Source organism: Parasteatoda tepidariorum, chromosome 3 (genome assembly GCF_982258835.1).
Source record: "Parasteatoda tepidariorum strain Cologne lab strain chromosome 3, Ptep-v5.0, whole genome shotgun sequence".
Lineage (NCBI taxonomy): Eukaryota > Metazoa > Arthropoda > Arachnida > Araneae > Theridiidae > Parasteatoda > Parasteatoda tepidariorum.
Genome location: NC_141757.1, coordinates 103,491,294 through 103,509,354, shown reverse-complemented (window position 1 = coordinate 103,509,354; position 18,061 = coordinate 103,491,294). Strand labels below are relative to the sequence as shown.

General features: G+C 28.0%; 1 protein-coding gene across 1 annotated transcript in view; it reads right to left on the bottom strand.

Moving 5' to 3' along the window:
* Positions 1–485: 485 nt before the first annotated feature.
* LOC107454996 (adhesion molecule nephrin) overlaps positions 486–18,061 on the bottom strand; it is an 89,745-nt gene continuing 72,169 nt past the window's right edge. Inside the window, exons 9-16 of the mRNA XM_016072376.4 lie at positions 16,462–16,761; positions 12,596–12,727; positions 11,891–11,921; positions 7,864–7,937; positions 5,260–5,375; positions 3,546–3,808; positions 1,718–1,811; positions 486–652 (exon numbers count right to left, since the gene is read on the bottom strand). Coding sequence (XP_015927862.1) covers positions 3,773–3,808; positions 5,260–5,375; positions 7,864–7,937; positions 11,891–11,921; positions 12,596–12,727; positions 16,462–16,761 — 689 coding nt within the window. The 3' untranslated portion in view covers positions 486–652; positions 1,718–1,811; positions 3,546–3,772. The remainder of the gene's footprint in view (positions 653–1,717; positions 1,812–3,545; positions 3,809–5,259; positions 5,376–7,863; positions 7,938–11,890; positions 11,922–12,595; positions 12,728–16,461; positions 16,762–18,061) is intronic.

Genomic DNA, 18,061 nt, shown 5'->3' with positions numbered 1-18,061 from the left:
TTATTTTCATTCGTATTATTGCTGCACTGAAGAGCGAATACACCGTGGAACTAATTTTTCATTGCATTTATACAAGCTTAATTCGGATGGGGAGATTTTCGAATCTGTTCCGATAGCTACCATTTTTTAAATGATATTTTTAGTTCATTTTCTGCCAAATGTACAACTTTATAAACATTATATGTAATTAGGGGTCGCGTAAATGTGGAGACAAACTTCTGGGAGATTTAAAGAACATTATCAGGATAAAAATTGCATAGAAACTCATGCCCGGAAATGTCATCGTACGCGTCTAGGAATGCTTCTCTATTATGACCTGTTTCAGAAGCTCAAGAAGAAGCAGTTCATAATAGGGACGCACCCTTAACGGTGGTTGATGACATTTCTGGGCATGGGTGAATATGCAGTTTTAATTCTAATGATGTACCCTAAATCCCCCAGAAGTTGGTTTTTAAGTTGGAGGCAAAATAATAAATAAATAAAAAACTGATAAAAACATGAATTTTATTTAAAAATTTCAAAAACAAACTATTTAAAATAACATTTCTTGCTCTCAGAATTTCAAATTTCTCTCTTCTTCGCGCCGAAATCACTCCTTCGAATTTTTGTTTATCCTCAACAAAGCAGAAGAGTTCTTTTCATGAAACCATGCCTAAAATAAAACATAGAACATAAAAATTAAAACGGGGAATGAAGACTTTTCTTTCAGGAAAAACACTAAAGTATAGAAAGACATATTGGCAAATTGTAACACATTAAATAGTTTAATTCAGCTGTGGGCATCTGAAATCTTAAGCATTTACTGAGGGTACTAAGTGCTTTGAAATTTGCCCCATGTGTTCTCCTGAGCAGGTTTCATCATATAATATTTTTGCATACTTGGTGCGAGCAGTAGCATGCAGGTAATAGCCACCCATTGCTGGTTTTGGATTTTTTAGGATGCATAAAGTTATGTGCCTGATTTAGCCCTGCTTGTCTTTGCAAATGAGCAACAACAACTCAGTTAAAATGTGTGAAAGTTATAAGAATAAGATACTACTTCTAAAGTTTTCAAAACAAAATTTCTAAAATTTTAACAAACAATTCCGAGAGTTTAAAAAATGCTCCAAAAAACTGAACAATAAAGCCTTAATGAAGCAAAGAAGTCCAGGCATGCAAAAAATGATATATCATCATAATGCTCGTCTTATTTATTAAATATGATGTAGTAAAAAAATAGTATACATGGGATAAATGGGATAAAAAAAATAGTATACAATTCAATGAGCAGGTAATCCAATATTAGCGATAGAAGAAACTTTGGTGCATGATACGAAGCGTATGCAGTAAAGGATTACATATTTATCAAATGAACCAATATACTATAACAATTTTCTTTTATTAATTTCTTTTATTTTCGAATAATAAGCGCCTTTATTATTTATAAGACTGGCACAATATGACCACCATTCTAATGCTGCTTGGCGAATTTTAGTACTATTTTTGGAGATTGCTAAAACACGCTTTTAACTATTACATTCTGCCTAGCATATTATGAGTTATAGATCACTAAAGATTCACGTTTTTAAATCTTGTACTCAGTTATGTGATTTTTAAATACCAAACCTAACTAAAATTCTATAGTTTCCAAAAAAAGTTTAAAAAGAAACTTTTATATTCAGATTATACATGTGATCGAAAGAAATTCATAAAAAAATAAAATTATTTTTAAACTTACAACCACTGTTGAAACATGACCAGTTGTTGATTTCAACTAACTTTCGCTTTTATTTTTGTCTGTTTCTTGATTAAGATTTTTCAAAAAAGAATTCCTGTAAAAAAATTTGCAATGATAAGGATTTTGCGAAAAATGTTTTAAATAAAATAAGTTAAAATGATAGAGTAGAGTAATAACAAGACAGTTTCACCAGCCGTACAAGTATTGCAAACATTGACTTTCGAAAATTAGAATTGCGCAACCTGTTAATAACGTTTGCAGCTTTATTTCATGTTCTTAATTTAGTTGACAGTTGATAGCATTTAGAGTTTAATTAGTTAATGTGAAATAGTTAATCAGTGTATAGTAGAACTGATACGTTCACTCTTATCAAACAAAATTCGTGAGCTATAAAAGAAGAAAAAAAAACTTAATACATTCAAATTTTATACACATGCGTTATTAATTGAATTTTTAAATTGAAGCTCGGTAAGAGAGTTCGTTAATATAAGATTTCGGTAATTTCAGATAAACGAAATTTACGTATTCTAAATATTATCGTCCATAGTTAGAAATTTTAGAGGATATTTAAAAAATAATTTCATTCAAATGTGTTGCTAAATTTAATCTGGTGCTATTTTTTGCATTTTTTAAACATAATCGCACAATACTATGGTCAAACTTGAACTGAAATTCAAAACATTATCATAGTTCAAACTTGCACCGTACATTAAAGCTGTCAATAAAACCCTTCTAAGCTGAATTAATTTTCTTGAGAGTGTAATAATTTTAAGAAAAAAAATTCGTACAACAATAACAATATGACTTAATCAAATGATAGCGATTAAAACATTCAAAATGCGTAAGAAACGTAATTAGGATTCGTTAAATGGCTTTTTCAGTTTCAATGGATTTTTTGAAGTTGTTTTATTAATTTTGTATGAATAATAGCAATTTATGGAATATAAAACCTAAATTAGCCCTTTTATTGTCCTAGCATTAACAACGTTTAACAGTATCCAGCAACATCCTTACATTTTCAGTTTAATACCAACGACACCAACTGCATCGCGTAATGAGCAATCCTCTACTGAGGCAGCAACAACATGCCCGCCTGGGGAATGACCTATGTCATACAGCCATCTGAAGGGCAGACTTGTTGGCCACTCTTTCAGGGGCACCTTATTAGGTGGGCCAAGGCTGCTCCCACAGTAAGGACAGATAGTACAGAGAATGAAAGAACATCCATGCCTTACCCGCGATTCGAACCCAGAACCTTTCTGAAGCAAGGCCGGTTCCCTGCCCCTATACAGGCCGGCCGGCTATGTGGAATATTAACACGTGGCGTTTTATAGCACTTGAGTCATTCGATGTTCAATGTGGCTTCGTCAGACGTTTACTAGATGGATCTGTGTATCCATGCATTGTGTAGTGTATGGTAAAGTCATCCTTCAGAAGTAAACCTATAATAGCATTTTACACAGATAGATGGTGTTCGGTTGTGTTTAAAAATGATGAAAGTGAGGTCATGTAAGTAACGCCAGAAATTGTTTGGGGCCCGATCAAAACAGTCTACCATCCAATCGCATTCGTAAATTGTATTATGCGTTATGCGTCGTTTAAATATTAAATTAATGGCTGACTAACTAATTGAACACTACACGTCTTCCCCCAAAACATAGAGTAACATGAAACGGTTTACTCCATAGTTAAATTTTCCCGTAAGCGATTATAAGATTTATTATGATGATAAAATTATATTAAAACTTATAAACTTATTTTTATGAACGAAAGTATGAGTAACGTTAAAAATATGTGCATGCTTGTTATTATATTAATAAATACTTACGAAAAACATTTAAATGTGGTGTTACTGCTTTGTTGCTTATCTCAATCTGGGCCTTTTTAATTCACCTCTGTCATCCTTCATTTTCAGATGTTTTGACATAACATTCCATTCTTTGGGGTTTTCTGTACGGCTTAAGTAGAGAAAAATGTTGCATATTTTGGATTTCAAATGATGATAAAATGATGCTCCGAAGTTCTCCGGCTTTCTTCGAGTGATAATCGATATCGTCACCGCTCTATCACTGGTATTACAACTTCTATACCCTATGAAAATATATAAAAAATAATTCATTTCGTTTAAATCTTAATTCATTTTTACCATGTCATTTTAATGATTAGGTCGATTTAACTTTACTAAGTGAGTTTTAAGGAGTTTTTTTCTTATTCGAATTTCTGTTTTTATTGTTTACATTTGCTTTCATTTTCTTACGATTAAGAGTTTACTAAAATATTTATAAGTCTAATAATAAAATATTTACAGATATCGATTATCTTTAATATGTTTCTCAATATTTTAATTTATATTCAATGAAGTTTGCTTGAGAGATCAGACATAGAAAATTAGTATATTTTATTAACGGACATTGGGATACAAAAGGCAGAAAAAAATTGCTTAACGATTTTTTAAGAAAATATTTAATTTTCGTGTCGTAAGATTGAAAAATTAGCCCTCTCGCTTATATGCACCAATCTGCAAGGAACTACGCAGCTTATTTAGGTGGATCTAGTTGGTGCGATACAATTCCAGTTGTTTAATCGTATTAAGAGGAAGCAATTAATAAACGGTTATTCTCACAGTTAACAGTTGAATACCTTCTTATTTATGGTTATTTGACTATTTTGTTAGTATATGGTAAAAGAACAACTAAATAAAATGTTATTTAAATAATTTTTCAAAGAAACTTCTAACATTGTAACAATATTTTAAGTTTAATATCTTTCACCGATTTTTTTCTGTTCAGATATCTCAAAATACGCTACTATACATAACGTTTAGTTTGCTTAATCTCTTGCAATGGCGAAACAATCATCATAGCATAAGAAAAATATTTTTTTTTTTAAAAATGCTTTATCACTGAGAAAAAATCTATGTTTAAATCTACCAGAATATAGCAAAATTTACCAGTGTTTCTGGTTGTATGGAGAAACCAAAAACCTCGGTAATATTTACCGAAGAGCTTTTGTAATAATTTTGGTTTGATTAATTATATATTATGGTTTTATGACAAAGGATAAAGTTTTGTTAATATTGCAGGTTTTTTTTAATTTTATCATTATCTTAGATCATAACACAAAAAACATTTATTCGGTTAAATTTAAATTTCAGTTTTGTATTTTTTTATTAAATGCGTGGTAATAGGAACTGTAATTTAGAAAAACAGAATTTCCGGTGAACCATTACCACATGAACAGAAAACTTACCTAATGAATAGTTTAAGTACCGTATATTTTGGTGCAGATTACCAAAATTATGCTTATTTATTATTATTTTTTACACTATTATACAGTACGTTAATTTCGACGTGTAAAATTTCTTCACATAGTTTTGGCTTATTTAGTTAGTATTTACTTTAAAGAATTCAATTTTCTTAATATTGACAAAGCATTCAGCTTAAAACAATGTATAAGATGTAATTTTAATACTAAATCTGGAATGTTATCATCTCAGACAGAAGTCTTTCGAAAGTCTCGTGAAATGTAATTAAATTTAATACCTCTTCATTTAAAACATGAGCTTTGCACAAAACAGTTTCGAAAGATGAAGGTTTTCCATCCATTAGACTTTCATAGAGACATTCGGATGCAGATTTTGGAGTTAAATGGACGTATTCTATGAATAAAAAAAATACTTATAATTATTATAAAGTTGCAACCAATGGCAATTCTTTTAAACAACAAGCAGCATTTTGAAATAACATGCATGCTGTTCTCTTATAATCAGAATCACTATTCAAATAGAATAAAAAAATTTAAAATGCATGCATACATGTTAAAATAGAATCGACAAGAGCTTTTCAATGCATAGTTATAACCTAAATATGCATTAAGGCAAATATATATTTAACTATAAGCTTATGTTTGTTGAAGCAAATTTGAATTCAAATCAGTTTACAGGACTTATTAATATTTTCAAGATTCTAGATATCAATTTTGAGTTCAGGTTATCATATAACGTTATGATTTATTTGAGATTAAAATATCTTTTCTTTAAATAACAATGTCATATTACATGTTGGATTCGCATACCAAAATCCAGGGAGATATTACTCACTGTAACTTAATAAAAAATGCTCTGTAAATATTAGTTTAAAATTTAAAGAAATTCTTCAGAAGTTATAGTTGGAATACATTTAAAATATACTTTATTAATATTCCTGCAAGACCGAATTGACAATGCCAACTTGTAGCGTATTTGCATATTCAGATGACAATACCAATTAGATCCATTTTTGCCAGATCTAAATCTTGTAAATGATATAAAAAATCATATTGAAGTTATCTCATAGTTAATAATTACAGTTATTTTCCGAGACTCGTAATACTTTTTCTTGGTTTTTACATAATGTTTTACAAGTGCTAAATGATGTGTGATGTAGATGCTAATAACATATGCTATAGTTGCAAATAAGTACCGGTATTAACTGCTAAATTACTTTTCTCAAATAAAACGTAGAACTAAACATTTTTACGAACAATTTTTGTTTATGTTTTAATTCATTGTCAAAATTTATACATTAGAGTTCACAAATTATTTAAGAGAGGAATTACCAAGGGTATTATTTAATCAATCAAATAGTTTGTACAGAAAGCAAAGTAAGAAGTATAAAAACCGGTTTAATTATCTACTGTAACTAACATGTGTTTTAAATCATTGTTTTCTAATTTTCTCCTCTAATAAACTGGTTGTGAAGCTTTCATTTTTGTCTTACTAAGTTGTGATTTGCTAAATTCTGATAATGTTTCAACTTTTCGTCCTCTTTAATAATTATTCAAAAAAACTTTAAAATTGCTTAATGCGAAGGTAGTTTTAATAATTCTAATGCTACCCTCGAGTCTGTTATTCAAATGAAGCATGCATTACATCATTATAATAAAAAAAGTTAAATTTTAAATGCAAATAGATCTAATCAATATCATTGAACGAAAGGGAAAAAATACATTCATTGGAAGTTTTAAATTTCCTGTTTTTAGATGAAACTCTACCATAATACTTTTTTTACTTTTTAGATTGCAATTAAAATAATTGAATTCAAATGATAGAATTCAAATTCTTTAGCAATGAAAGGAGAAAAAAGGAAGAAAAGTCTAAGAGAATTTTAATGCAAGAAAAATATCAAAGGGACAAGTAAAGGGATGAAACAAACCAAAACGGGAAAATAACTGAAACATTATATAATGATGGTTTCCGAAAAAATGTACGATATATATATTTTAACAACCAACATTGAATAGGCGTATTCAGACGTCTTTCTTTATCTTATTAATCATGGTAATGGAAGAGAAACGGATTGTTTCACTGTTGCACAGTATAATGTATTTAAAGTTTCAGAAAAAAAATTGGCATCATGCCTGTTAAATGGAATTATTCATTAGGGTGTCTTTAAAGGTTTTCTTTTACAAAATATAAACAAGCAAAGTAAGTTCAGATTTTATGTATATTGAATTACACTGCGAAGAGTTTTCAAATTTATAGGAAAAAGTAGTTTGCTTCTGGTTTTATAATGAATGTTAGCTTCCTCTGCAGATTCAGTCACTTTTTATTTGTATCAAAAGATTTTGTATTTATAAGAACAATAAATTAGGCATACATTATTTGTAACTGCTTCGGGTAATTATCTTCATATTTCTATAATGAAAAAAAAACCTCATTAAAATTTTATATATATATATATATATATATATATATATATATATATATATATATATATATATATATATATATATATATATATATATATATATATATATAAATATATATATATATATATATATATATATATATATATATATATATATATATATATATAAAAGTTTTTATATATATTTCTATATATATATAAATAACAGGAAAAAAAACATTAAAGGTGACTTGAACCGTCACCTTTCGGAAAATTTTTGAACTAAAACCAGGGACTATGGGCATAGCGGAAAAAAAGTAATATGCCTTGCAGATAAATTTGCTACAAAGATTATTATTTTAGTTTTTGTCTTGCTTTACCTCTTTTACAGGAATAAATTTTTAAAAAAATGCCAGACTTATTTAAGGTAACCTTTTTATCGATTCCCTAATATTGCTTGCTTCTTTATCATTTGTTTACCTGTTGTTACTTCTCTGGTATGATATACATAAGGATTACCGTCTTCAAAAGCAGGTTTGGGTGGCTTTGGATTCCTGAAAAGTCAGAATTACTTCACATTAATGACTCAGAGACGCATACATACGATAAATGAAAAAAAAAATTATTGTAATTTCTGACCTCCTGCTTAGCAGCAGAACAAAGTTGCTAATACGCTAATTTTACAATAGGATAAAATTAACTTGTATGAATATTTCAAACAAAATCAAAAATATTTTATGTAAATAATAACAAAAACAAATTAGAATTTAAAAATGGTTAGTACGTAAAACTAACGGAGCTAATTTGCTAATACAATTTAAATGACGTCAATTTCAACAGAAAGTAGCAAAACTCTTTTTATTATATCAGGATTTTCCCAAGCGATGGATTTAACTGGGCCATTCAATATTCAACATAGAATATCAATGAACAATATGGAGGATAACTAGCTGTTGGTATTGATAATAGGAAAAGTGAAACTAAAACTGTAGCATTTGCTTACGCAGTAGTGTCTGCTTTCGAAAGAATTTATCTCGGGGAAATCCATGTTCATTCAAAACAATCTTCATCACATAATAAGTGTCAAACATTAGAAATTCAGTTAAACATCATTCAACCGAATACCCAACAGAGAATAGTAATGAGCAATTTGGTGAATAACTGCTAGCTGTTGGTATCATTGATCATCAGAATATACATATATTTGTTTCATATTTTTTTACCTAATGTATTTTTAAAATTATTTTGTACGATTTAAGCTATAAGCACTGTTTTTTATTCTTCTCTTCTTCGCGAAATTTTGTTAACTTTTAAAGTAGTATATCTATCTCTAAGACATTTTTAACTTTTGCCACACGCCGGTAAGTTTGTTTTCTACTTTCTTTTATTTCACACTCATTTTCAAATGCATTTTTACCGATATAGAAGCATTATAAAGAGTAGTTTTCATCTTAGGATAATTATTTTTTATTCAGAAATATCGCATTTATTATAAAGGATGTGTCCTGATGAAGACCTTTACATTTTCCCATTAAAAGTTTTAATATTTTATTTTATTGTTCGTCTTTGTGTTTATATAATAGAACATATATATATATATATATATTCCAAAACTACAGGAAAAGGCGTCATATCAGTGTAATGACTATGCGTCAAACATTAAAAACTAAATTAACTATTTTATATCACTCATCTATAGAGCAACAAACACTGTTCAGATATTGATAAAAGAGAAATATGACCATTTCGCAAGCTTTATAAAAATAGACATTATTGCAGATTCATAATAAGACCGCAATCCTTTGTTGTCTTAATATTTTGCTAATGATGAATTAGAAATTATAAAATAATATATCATAATTAAATTCACTATGAAAAAGTATTGTAACTTTTGGCATTTTGCGTGTTATATTATAACTAATATTACTTTTAAAATTGTTTATTCACTTTCTACTACTAGTTAACACTCTCCCTATATCTTGTTCAGATTTTCAATCGTTAATAAGATACCTTTAATTCACATCCACTCAAATTCAAATTTTTGTGAACTTGTGGTGGATGACACTTGATGTTAATACAGCTTTTTTCAACTATAAATTCATCAATTAAATAGCGATGAGCTAGAAACGAAATTGAATTTTTTGCTTGATTAAGCGTTTTAGTCATTGTTTTAAATTTAACAATAAGCTATTCAGTTTTTTACATATTTTAAAAATAACAGTGATAATTTCTAACTTATAGCTCTATTTGAACAACAAATTAGTTTATTGTGCACATTTAAATATTTAATTATTTTAAATTCGCTGTGTCAGATAAATTACGTGAATGTTATGTTTAATACTGTTTTTTTCCAAATATTATTCCATTAATTAAATTTATAATTTAATTAATATTAAATTAATGAGGAAAAACTGTAATTACTTAATACAATGTAACTAAAATTAAAAATTTATTTGATAATCTAAGTAGGAATTGACTTTAATTTTCTTTTTTATATTACTTGTTTTAAATGTAATATTAGTGTATTTAAATGTAATATTTAGTAGCTGAAACTTTTAGTTTTTATTTATCACTATCGGGTACTAGTTATTTTGTAATTTTAGCTGTATTGTCCGTGATTATTTTTTACCACTATATATGCTGATCATTAGTTATTTTTTACCTCTAGTTGGTCACTGGTAATATTTTTTATCACTAATTAAATCCGGGTAGACTATACTTGAGGGTGCCCCCGCCAAGTTGTGATCGCGATTGATCGCCAAGCTGGGCGATGTTGAAAACCAATCGTGATTCTGATTGGTTTAGATTTTAATCGTGATTCTGATTAGTTTAGAATTTAGCGTTGTTTTTAAATGAATTTTTAAATGTAATTTCAGAGATCCGTTAGTTCTACTTTCGATACCGGCTGGTAAGGTTATTTTTGCTTCTGGTACTAAAAATGAATGCTTTCAATAAGATAAATCTTAAGCTTCTGTACGATTTTAATAACAATGAAAAAAAAAACAGTGATTGACTGGTGTATGAATGAAGGCTTAATTAGTAATAGATATAAATGTTCTGTTTGTGGGTTACCACGGCGTTCCGGGCAAACAAGTATGGCGCCAAACATAAGTCACTAATTTCGCCAAGGGGCACCCTCAAGTATATTTTTCCCATGAATCCATTATCGGTTATTTCGTACTGCCATTAATACAGTCTACTAGTTATTTTATACCTACAATTTAAGTTGGTTATTAATTATTTTTGTATTGCTAATAAAGTCGACATTGATAATTATTTTTATCTATATTCATATTGCTAGTTGCTCGATAAGGGTATTTTTTCACTTCTAGTAGCCTGTTATTTTTTTAAGTTAATGATTTGTTGATCACTGGTTATTTGTTTGCTATTTTTATGGTGACTATTAGTTTTTAAATGACCAATAGTTGCCAATTAAATCTAAAACAAAACTTGGTACTCAAAACATTTTTCAATAATTTTAAATTTAATATTTATTAAAAATATTTTTTGCCATCCTTTATGAAAGTTAAAACTGCCAAACAATACGTAAAATCTATTTGAAGCTTATTTTAAAAGAGATTGCAAATCACGAAGTTTATGAAAAAGTAATAATGTAAGCCAGTCAATTAAATTGGTTCGGGGAAATACTTTTTTCAAGATTAATGACGCAGAAAAGATGAAGCCTTATCGATATTCTTTCAAAGGCTGAAGAAAAATATATGTAATTGCCATCTGATTTTTTTTTCTCCGAGGAATTGGAAAATTGCCATTATTTTTGTATTTTATTTTTAATTTAAACTCCTAGATTTATCTTCTTTATACTTCGAATGAAGTGAATAAAGAAATTTAAATAATTACATTTTCTCTTTTTGTTGCTGTGAGATATACCATTGCCATATTTAATTTGTTAAAAACTTGAAATTTCAGCTTATGTAAGGCTAAATAATAGCTTATAAAACTATGCGAGGTACATTAAATTTAATTAAAAGATATCAATTTTGCCGAAAATCGGAATAACGAAACAAAATTTTAGACAATTTTCCATTAAACGAAAGAAGAATATCATTATATTTCCCAAATTTTAGTCATGCATTGTATTCTTTTATGTTTATCTCTATGTTAATACGTATTTTAATGATAGAAAATAATATAATAGGACATAAAAAATCATTTATAATGCATGTTTAGTTTCTAGCACACATTTTTAAATATTAATTAAGAAATTTAATGTGCTTCATTTAGTATTCAAAAAATCCAACTTGATGATAAATATAAACGAACGTGTATTCAAAAATAATTAAAAACTATGTGCTTCTGAGGGCAATTTTATAATATATTTTAAAAGATATAAGCCACTGATTTTTTTTTTCATTTTTATTACATTTTTAAAAAATATTGTTTATGTTATTTACTTAGTGCTGATTCATAGTGCTGATTTCGGAATACTAATATTAATGGAATATTTAACAATACCAGTAAGTTATGGATAAAAAAATATTTGACTCACTTCTCAATCATTTCCTGCCCAGTACTTTGCACTAAAATAAGAAAAGCATGTATTTTCTTCATCTAAACTTCCAAACAAATAAAATCAAGTTTTGATAAATGTAAAAACATTACACAATGCTAACTAAGGGAGGACCATACAAAACGCTAATAGATTTCAAGGAAGATGGTGTTAACATCCGTAATATCATGATAAGAAAAATAATTTTTCTTGAAATAAAAAGTTCTTTCTTTTGCATTATGTTTACAAAAAAAGTGAAAAATATTGAGAATTGTGGGTAAAAAGTAAATGAGATAATTGAGTAATTTTATATAACGGTGAAAAGTTCTTGTAAAAAATCATTTTTGTCCACGATTTGAGATGGGAGGTTCAAATTAATCTAAAAATTATGACATAAATTATAAATAATATTGTAGAGATAATTTCATCGAAATGATTCCTAAAATTATTTAAATCATTTTCAATACATTACTCTACGATCTAGGGAAGAAATTATCTGTTTTCTTGAAAGATACGTTTTTTTTTCAGTATATTAAATAATATTTGTCAAAAATTATTATGTCTAATAATTAATAAGAAATGCATTAAATCTTTAGAATTTATTATCTCCAATGATATTTTAAAATTATTATAAATTTATAATATAATTTTAAAAAAAACCTGCGTTTTGCTATAATTTTAATACTGAAATGTATGTACTCATACCTTCTCTCGAAACATTCCTGGTTTTATTTCTAAACACGGCTACTACAGCAGCTATGGCGAGAAGTGCTAAGGTTCCTAAAGCAGCCAACGACACCAAAAGAACTGCACTTATGATGCTTTTATTTTCGTCTTCTGTAAGAAAATTATAACAATGAATTAATCGGAATTTTTAACAATGTATATCATACGCATGAAAATAATTTCTTTCTATTATTTTGATTTTGAATTTTTTAGAATTACAATTATATTTTGAAAAAAAGTATTAATTTCGGATTATTCAATGGGAGAGATATAAGTTCCTTTAACCACAAAAAAAAATTTATATTTAAAAAAGATAAGTAAGTATATAAAAATAACATGTAATACTAAATAAATAATATTAACGAAAACAGTTTTAATGTAAGAAACTGTTTTAAAACGACATTAGTTCCTCACCGCCTCTCCATAGCGCGAAGAAACACATTTTACCCTGCGCCTCTCGGCTTCTGTGGTATCTCTTTTTCTATTTTCATCATTTTTCTGTGTTGGTTTTTCCAGTTTTGTTTCACCTCTTTTTTTTTGCATTTTTCGTAGGCAATTTTACTTTTTTTTTTATTTCAAACCACCTTTGTTTCTTTTGATTCACGTCTGGCTAGTCTTGAAAATGGGTGCCTATTTTTAAGCGCTTGAAACATGTCGACTGTTATTTTCTTTTTCTATTTATATATTTTTAAATCGAATGAAGTTTTCAATCAGGTAATGCCAAATTTATTTTATTTTCATGCTATGCGAAATAAGGTTTCATAAATGCATATCCTTTTCATTATTCATTTATTATATTGTTGTTCGAAAATACATTGTTTTGACCATTCTAATTTCACAAATATTTTTATTAAATAACTTCATATTAGTAAAGGAACTATTAAATAAAAATTTTACAGTTAATTTAATATCAGTTTAATTAATTTCTTTTTTTTTGAAAATTATAAATGGTTTAAAAAAAGTCCTCAGTCTCGGAACTCACGTGACCTTTCCACAGAACAAACATGGATTCCGCTGAGCACCACTGCCGGCATAAAGTATGGGACAAACATTTTCAACTGCTAAAAATAAGTTTAAGATTTACCGTTATAAAATTTAAAAAAATAAATCAATCTAAACTTTCATTTTAATCAACATCATATTTTTTTAACATTCCACGAACTATGTGTTAAACACCTATTTACTCTAGGGATCGTAGAATAACCCGGATTTTTTTTTCTTGCAGCAACCTACAAAATACGTGATCTCGGAAAATAAATTTTCTTATGCTCTGTTTGTATTTTTTCTACCACATTCTCGATTTTCTTATCCTTTTTGCGGCTTACATCTGAGCTTCGCTCTACTTTGCATATGCAAATGTGGCTAACATATACTTCTAAATCTCCCTTGCTGTAGTGGCTGTTTTTGTTTACACTCGTTAAAAACTACACTGTCGTATTTTTATTTATTTTTGGGGGAAAAACTGTCAATTTAGAAATGCTCATTTTCTTAAAGATAGAAGAGTGTTAAAAAAAATTATGAAGTGAAAAAATAGTCATGTTATACCTACTAACTGATCTGGAAAACGGCATATTTGCCGACATTCCTTTTGCTTAAATCCTTTAATGGTATATAAACTTAAAAAAAAATTGCTTATTTCAAATAGGAAATGAAGCAAGGAAAGAATTTAGTTTAAAAAAATATAAATCTTGAAAACATTCTATTTGCTGAAATTTCTTTAGCTTAATGATGAAAATTTATTTTTAAAAAAAGACACGTATGTGTAATAGGTTGCGAAATAGGGAAAAATAGAGCTTTAAAATAGATTAAAAAAAATACAAATCACATGAAAAATTTAACAGATTTGAGATAAAGGATGAAAGATCGATTTTATATACAGTTTTAACAAACCAATCTAGATCATACGTGCCATATATATTTCATTTTAGCATTTATAAAGTTACTTGATGAATGTTAATGTTGTCTAAATGTGATTCGAAAAATATTGATGTATCAAAAATTAAGTATCATTTGCCGAAAATAAGGAATCTCTAAAAAAAATTTTATTTCTAATCAGTAATCATCTAAAAGCAATTTCTTAGAAATGAAGTATTATAAAATGTAATTAATTCATGACTCATTATGGTATAATAAAATGAAATGATATTAAAACTTAATAGATATTCCTAAGAGATCTGTATACTAAGTTATATACTTCACAACAAATGTAAAAGTACATTTGTTGCCAAAACTGATCCGTTCTCATTGATGTAACGCAATTTGATGTTAGATGTAATGCAAGAAGTTAAGATGTAACGTACTATGCTTTTCTGGATTCTTTCCCTGCTATTAATTAAGTTACATTTTAATATTAGGATTTTATGGTGCTCTTTCCTTAACAGCACTCCTCTAAAACTACAACTTTAATATGATAAGGCATCACATAGATTATTTTCAAAACAGAAAAAAAAATTAAATAATTCAAGGGATTAGTTAGTATTTTTCATTTTGACGCATTTTCATTTTTTCTAAAGAAAAACTTTTTAAATAACTCAAGGGAATAGTTAGTATTCTTAACTATGAGGCAATTTTTATTTTTTCAAAAGAAAACTTTTTTAAATTATCCGAGGGATTTTTTCATTTTGATCCATTTTATGATACATTTTAAACCAGTTTTCAGAAAAATAGATTTTCAAAACTGATGTCGTCCTATTTAGTTTATATATGCGCTATACTAAATAAAGTGATTACAATTTATAATTTCTCACAACAGGCTCTACATATTCATAAAACAAACATTTGTATCAAACTCTTCTCTACCAACTCTACCAATCATTTTTTTATTGATATTATCGAAATTTAAAAAAAATGTGGGAATCGTAAAAGATAAAATATAAAACTAATATTTTTCGTTTAGATAAAAATGCTGTTTAGTGAAATTAAGGCAGAATAAAAACCATTTTATCTTGTTTTCAGGTGCTTCAATTTTAGATACTACAATGTAAAAAATACCAGATCATATTATGGTAAAAAAATACCGGCGCTCTGGGCGTCGGTAATTTTTGCCGTAAAATCCATTTTTATTGCCAAAATACATTTTTCGAAACAAAAAATCTGATATACCTTGAATTTTACAGTAATAATTACCGTAAAATCACTCTAATATTACTGAATTTAAAAATTATGGTTGGATTATGGTTATTTTAAGGTGAAAATGAATTTCACTCTATAACGAATTTTACGGATAAAGTACCTAGAATGCCGGTAATTTATACCGGAATTTGATCCGGAATTATTCACACATGATAAAAGGAGCATTTCGAAATGCAACCGATTCAGAGATTTGTAATTATTATTATTGCTATTATTATTATTATTATTATTACTATTATCTGTACTTATTACGCTTCGAAAGAAACATTTGTATTTATCTGTTTCTTTCTCTTGCAGAAAACTGTTTCGACGTGATAACTTATAACAAATAATATTGACGCTATTAATTGTAAAAGCTTTATAAAATAAAAAATACAAATTACATTTCTTATGAAAAGCTATAAAGATTTAATTATTCTACTCTAGACAATTCAAATAAATGTGCATTTATTTCTTCTCCAAAGAATTGCGTCGTTACGATAAGTTTTAAAAAGTAACATTGAATCAGCTAGATGTAAGACAATGATTACGCTGTGAATTGTAAAATTTTGATCGCCGTTATCATTTGTAAAATTTATAAAAAAAAAAAAATTAAAAAATAAAAAATATATTAAAAAAAACAGATTTTATTACTTTTTGAAAAACTTTTAGAATATAATATTTTTCGTTCCAGATTTATAAAAGATTTAAAATTTAAATAAATGTATATTTACCTGTTTGTTTCTCTGCAGAGAATAGCGTAGACGCTGTCAGAGCCACTGATGAGCTGCGGCCTTTTGAGTTAGATGAATACACCACAATAATGAATGTTGTTCCCGGGGGAAGACCTCTCACTATGAAGCTGGGATAATCATTTGATGTGACGTTAGCAAGTAATTGCTCTCTCTTCATACTGTAGATTTCTAGATGAAAGGTCTGCTTCATTCCTCCGTCATCCCCCACTTCACACGATAAAGATAATGAGTTAAAGGACTGGTTTGTTATAGTACAGTTCTGTAGGGACTCTGGTGGACCTAATGAGAAAATTCATTTATTGTATAAAATTAAACGAAAAATATTAAAATGTTTTAAAATAGCAAGCTTTATAGTATTTAAGACATATACTCAATGAGTCGCGATGGCTCAGGGGACAGAGCGTTCACCTTCCATTGAAGTGAACAGGGTATAATCAAATTCAAAAATTTTATTATACCTAAGAGCATAGCATACAAACCATTAATAACATTTACTCTCAAGTCTTGTAATTTTTTCTACGTGTGTGGTTATAAAAAATATAATTTCGAAAACTAGAATTTACCCTAAGCAGTTGAAATATGAACGGAGAAATCATGAATTAAATTGTTTAAATACCGTATATTTTATATTTTGATTTTGGTTCTTGATTTGAATTATGGTTTTCGGTACCAGAAATACCATTACCATACAGTAGGATAGTTTTACTAGAACGTTTTTCTATGAATAAAGTAACGATAAATTCCTCACATTAAATATTTTTTTAAATGGTCTTTCTAATAGTTAACAGCCTTTCTTTGGTTAGTGCATTCATAACTGCTAATGAATTATGTTTATAAATTTGGAGTTCCACCAATAGAAAATCGATCAATCGTCTAGGGCAGGGGTTCCCAACCCTATGCCCGTGGGCACCATGGAGCCCGTCGATCGGTCTAGGTGCGCCCGTTGCTTCTGCCCTACGATAAAATATTTCAGTTTTCCATTTCCCCATTAAATGCTATGCAAATACATGCATAAGTACGCTAGCTCAGTAAAGGTAAATTACTTGATAGATTTCTAGATTTAATTGAAGAAATAAAAATTATCTTGCAGCCAAAAATCAAATCTTTTTAGATCTAAGAGATCCTCTTTGGCTAACAGATTTGTCTTTCATAACGGACATAACGGAAAAATTAAATAATTAAAGCTTGGAGGGAATGGACAAACATATAGCAAGAATGATAGGGGCTGTAAACTCGTTCAGAGCTAAGCTAGTTTTGTGGATATCGCATTTGAAAATGAAGTCTCTAGTGCATTTTCCATGCATGATCAATTTGAAAAGCGCTTTCAACAGTTTAATATCATCGAGATATTTGATCACATATTTTGTAAATCTTTTTACCAACCATAGTAGCAACACACATTTCAGAATTTCTCCAAGTAAGACGAGAAATGGAGATAGAAATTTAGGATCTTCAGAATGACATTATCCTCAAAACTATTATATCAGATGAGAAATTCTGGAATATAGTTGTCAGAAATGAATTTCATTCTTAAAAAGAGCAGCATATAAAATAAAGTAGTTTTTTGGTTCCACATACT